The 5,265-nt window shown below is 38.3% G+C and overlaps 1 protein-coding gene across 1 annotated transcript; it reads left to right on the top strand.

Moving 5' to 3' along the window:
* The first annotated feature begins 1,896 nt into the window (after positions 1 to 1,896).
* LOC146757989 (kinesin-like protein KIF20B) lies at positions 1,897 to 4,923 on the top strand. Its single transcript, XM_085518275.1, has 4 exons — positions 1,897 to 1,956; positions 2,685 to 2,811; positions 3,349 to 3,491; positions 4,504 to 4,923. The coding sequence occupies exons 1-4, from the start codon at positions 1,918 to 1,920 to the stop codon at positions 4,582 to 4,584; spliced, it is 390 nt and encodes a 129-aa protein (XP_085374401.1). The 5' UTR covers positions 1,897 to 1,917; the 3' UTR covers positions 4,585 to 4,923.
* Positions 4,924 to 5,265: the final 342 nt, after the last annotated feature.

Here is a 5,265-nt window from a genome sequence, read left to right as displayed (position 1 = left end):
TTCATGGAGCCACTGAAACGGGCACAGCAAATTGAACTTATTTTCTTCCTCTGCAGGATTTCTGGATATTGTTTTGTTAGCAGATGATGTTAATCATTCCTATCTAAGTTTTTAATTGCTAACTTTCATAAAATAGCAGTTACATATATTTTAAAAACAAAGTATTTATTAACCAACTTAATTCTTGGAAATACAGTGGGTGGTGATACTCCATTCAGATTCTTAGCAGAGCCTGATAAAGTGGCTCTGACTACTTTTTGTCTTTCTACAATCTTTGGTAACTTTTTGAGAGGAAGAAGACTCCCCTCAGGGGGTCGGAACAGTGTAAGTAGTAAAAGCTGCTAGTCTGTGTTTGGGACACTGGAGTTTGCTAGTTACTAGCAGCAGTAGAAGCAGCCATCTACCATTTTCTGATGTCCCCAGCAGCCTGTCTTCCATGTGTTCAACCAGCATCTGAACTCATTTTTGATATGCTAGCTGAATTCCTGCCATAGAGAAGGAGGAGTCCAGGTGATCTCAGTTCTGACTTTGTTGTTCCTGTTGAGAAAAACAGGATTGGGTGGATTGTGGACAGTAAGTGCTGCTGGGGAAATGCATACTGACATTTCCCTGTCACTTAGTTGTGCATTTGCTGCCATTTGACCATGAGCAGGTACATGATAGCCTTCAGCTTAAGTACGGTGTCATTGCTTGAATGTCTGTATTCTCTCCAGGGAAAAGATAGCAATGGAGTTCTTTAATGACTTGTATTGGGCTTGCACCTTGCCAGCTGGACCTTACTTATGTAAATAACATCTCTAGTGTAGAAGAGGAAGGGCAAATTCCCTAAGATTAAGCTGGAAGTTAATTGAACACTTGAATCAAATGCTCCTGTTCCTGCCCAGTTCTGACGCAGCAGAGTTGAGATGAAGAAAATCGTGTCAGTTCTACCACCATTCTCTATTAAAAAAAAAGTGTAGTTGTCTGTGCCCTTGAGAAAAAATGACTTGTAAAGTATCAGGCTCAGTTTAACATGGAGAACTTTTTTTGTGATCATAGATTGGAAATAATTTTAAATGTAACAAGTTCTAGGAAAGAGGGGTAAAACTCTGCTGTAACTGAAATAGACTCCTTCTGTTACAAGTGTTCTTACAGCAGGAAAATCGAATGCTTACATATCCTTTTCCAGATGCTTTATAGCTTTTTAATCTCATGGCTACCTTAACACTTGCACTTAAAATTCTTCTGTGCTATCAGGAGCATTTGGAAACTGTCCTCGACTCTTCTGGAGTGTCCGCAGAAAATGGCAAAACTAGTCGGTTCCCAAAACCGGAGCTGGAAACCCCACTGACACCTCTGCAGCCTGATAAGACGGAGATAAAGCAGCACGGCAGCATGATACCTTTAGGAGTGAAAATGCCTAAGGCAAAAAAGAAAAGAAGTGATGACATGGATGAGGTATGACCTAGACCCAACAGAAAACAAAATATCTGATGCCTTTTTACCATTCTCATTTAAGCATTAAAAAAATGCTATTTCTACCTCAGTAAAGTAGTTGAAGAATTTAATCAATGAACTGCTTTAATGAACAAAACTAATAGCCAAGCTCAGTGATAATGTTTTAAGAGAAGGGAATTTCTCTTAACTCCATTGTGTATTTTCTTTGAAACCTGTAGACATAAATCAGCTTTTTAGACATCATGAGATGTCTAATACTGATATCTTAATGTCCTGTTTTTATAATTGAATGCTTATTTATTATTTGATTTACAGTGGAATAGTTACCACTAGCAAATACTTCCCTACTATTAGCAAAAGTGTTTAAAGTGTTCACTTTTGTGACATCAATTGTTCTTTCCAAAAGAATCATGGCTGAAACTTGTCTTATTTTCCCAGGATTTTGTGAAAAGTGAGAACACGAAAAATACAAAATCTGTCATGGCTTTTAATTCACCCTCTGCAAGTGACGAGAAAATGGTTGGTTTTTGTTCTAGTTTTGAAGCTAGCTTGGGACTTCCTGTAATTGTGTGGTCACACGAAAGAAGCAGTGTCTTATCCTTATGTGTATACCTGAATGGGAATCTTACATGCTTATGAGCTCTTCCTATTAAATTCCATAAGCTAACCAAAGGGCAAGTCAGTCTGTCCCCAGAGCGTGTAATGGCTGTACTGTGTAATGATTTGGAGGGAAGGATATTGCACACTGAATAGTTGGGAAGAGAAGCTTTAGTGTATTATCGTGTGCTTTTGTAAGTGAAGCCCTTGTATTAAACTAAGGTTCATATCATTAATATGCATGGCAGTTATTAAAAACAGATGTTCACATGTGATAGCAGTATCCTTGGCATGGTCAGAGTATGAGTAGTAGATTTTTCCCATCTGTTGTCTTCTGTTTTGTATGTTTGTTTATTTTATGTAATTAGAACAGCTTATGTAAGAAACAACTCCACAGCTTGGGAGCTACTTTTAAAGAAACTACTGCCTTATTAAGAAACTTTAAGAAACGTATGCCTTGAAATAGCTGAGATTTTGACAACTCCCTAAAGGGTAGAAAATTGTCTACATTACTTGCCGTTGTGGTGTCATCAGCATAATGAACAGAGGTGTCAGTAGTAAAGCTCAAAATGTCAACTTAAAATAACGTTGAACTAAAATGAAGTTTAAACAATGCTCTTGTTTCACATGTTCACATCTCTGTTGAACAGAAATCCGGAAAAGACTACTTCCTGAGAAAGCGAGTACATGCTTCAAGACTGACTAAAAAGAAGGATGAAACACTGCAAAAAGTTGGAGATTTTATTCAAAGCTCTCCTTCTATTATACACTCTAAAGGTTGGTGTAGAATAAGTTTTATTCCATGTTTTCTAGACATTGTAGAATGGCTTGTTTCTGCTGTAGGCTATTAATGTATGTGTTCTTAGACTTGTCTGCCATGTTAAGTTGTCCTTTGATTTATGAAGTAAATGCATTTATTCGTCTCTTCAGAGATTCATTATTACATTTGTGAAAACCTACAAGTATACAGAGAAAGTTGGTTCTGTCTTGTGCTTCTGTCAGCACGAAAGTTAGGCCTGTTGTTTAACTCCTGCTGAAGTTTCTGACTTCCAGCGACTTCTGAGCCATGATTGTCTTTCATACTCCATTTTAATGCGTGCTTTAAGCAGCCATACCTGAAGCTATAAACTGTTTCAGCTATAGAAGCAATAAAGAACCTCGATGAACAAATACAATTTCTGAGTATTTTCACTTAAATTTTACGTGTCATTTATAAACCAAGTTTGTTACGAAGCTTTTTTTGCATTCAGTGATTTAAAGACTCACAAAACCAGTAAGTTGATTGGTTTATGTATCAAAACAAATTTCTTCTAGCCAAGAAGCTGATGTCAGCAGTAAGTTCTCCTAAATCAAACGAACCTGAAAGTCTCGAAGAAGGAGAGACCAAGCCAAAACGATGCAAAAGGAAGCTGTATTCCACTGTCGTTTCTGGCCCTCTAGATATACCTGCTTCTTCGGTAAGCGATTATACTGTAGTCTTGGCTTAAAATAAACTACTAAGGAGTCCAAACAGACTGGAGGTTTCATCTATTTGCAGGGGGAGGTTGAAAGTACTGAGGTATTTCTTTATTCTACCAAGTCATTCTTGTTGGTCTTCCTGCTGTTCTGTTTTAGTTTGTCCTCAAAGATCTCTGTGTTTGGCTGGCTTACAGTTTACTAAGTAGGTGATGTAGCAATCACGGAGATGTCTTCTAATTTGGAATCATAGATAATTTCAGTGTGTCGGAGTGGGATTATTCTACTACACGCTTTTCTAGAGCACAACTTAGACAGCTTTTTAGGTATGCTTAAACTATGATCTCCTGTCTAAGCCAACTTGCAAAGGATCTGATGTGCCAGTTTCATGACTCTGTCGGCAGCTATTGTGCTAAGAACATTCTTGCTCTGTTGGAACTGCATCTTTTAATTATATTAGAGTCCTTTTTCTGTTCAGCATAGTGATCTTTTGCCCATACTGTAATATCCCTCTGAATTTTTTGATGATTTGACGAATGATAGGGGCAGAAACCAAAATGTTATTTTTTTTTGTTAGAGGATGAAGAAGATGAGACAATTTCTTTTCTCACTGTAGTTCTGAGAACATGGAACTGAACCGAGAACTGAAATTCTGGGCAAGTCATAGCTACAGGGATTGAGGCTAAAAATGTTTTCTGAACGCTTCATGTTTCACAAAACAAGTATTATAATACTCTTTTGAAAACAAGTATTTCAAAATGAAAGCTGCCTTCAGGCTTTCCTCAGATGTGTGTGTTTTTTAAGATAAACAGGATTTTGTACATTCTCCATATTTGTTCCTTGTGATTAAGCTGCATTAAAATGATCTCGGTATCCCATAGTTTTCTGAATAAAATATAATAAGCAAATGCCATTCTGAAATCCATTTAGGGGAAGAAATATGTTTGCGTGGGTCAAGAAGAGCTTGTCAGTCTTGTGTGAAAAGATGAGTAACTTTTGAAATGTTTTCTTCAGGAATCTGAGGAACAAAAGAAGGAAAGTGATCATCTGATCATCAAGCGACGGCTGAGATCCAGAACAGCTAAAAAACCTTGAAGAAGCGTGTTTGTTCCCCTTTCTCAGGACATACTTTTATCGTATTATTAAAACTGGTTGTTAATAAACAGTAACAGTTACTCCGTTGTGTTCTTAAATTTGTATATAGGTGTTTGTTGCAGAACGGCGGGAGAAAAGCAGACGACCACACCTGTCATTGACATATGATCAGCGAATCTCATTTATTCCTTGGCTGCGTGTACCTTTATAATACGGATAATTAGCTCATACATATTGCAACATATCTCTGTTTCGTTCGATTTGTTGGCCTCAATTATATTATATTGTGTTATCTTGTATTTCGATATCATATTTAGTAAAGTAAGTTTTTCCTCCTTAGATTGCCGCTGTTTTATCCCATTCCCCTTTTCCCCCTCCTTTCCGGGCCCCGGGGGGGGGGGCCCACATGGTGGCTTCCCCTGTCACGGGCATAGGTAAATCTAAGTAACCCGTGACACCATCCAAAGCCAATCTTCCCTCTTTCTGCCTGAAACTGTTTCCCCTCCTCCTATCCCAAGTGACCCTGCTAACAGCTTTAGAAAGCCTTCCTGCAACATGAAAACGTGCCTGTGAGCAAACAAGCAGAGAGAGCAGCAAGGATTGCTGTTGCACTGCGTCACGCCGCTCACTGCCCTCTCCTCCCTTACAGGTTTCAAATGGAATTGGTCCCCAAACTGCCGC

Source organism: Coturnix japonica, chromosome 17, assembly GCF_054131305.1.
Source record: "Coturnix japonica strain WE chromosome 17, WE-NBRP24, whole genome shotgun sequence".
Lineage (NCBI taxonomy): Eukaryota > Metazoa > Chordata > Aves > Galliformes > Phasianidae > Coturnix > Coturnix japonica.
This window is presented reverse-complemented; position numbering and strand designations above follow the sequence as displayed.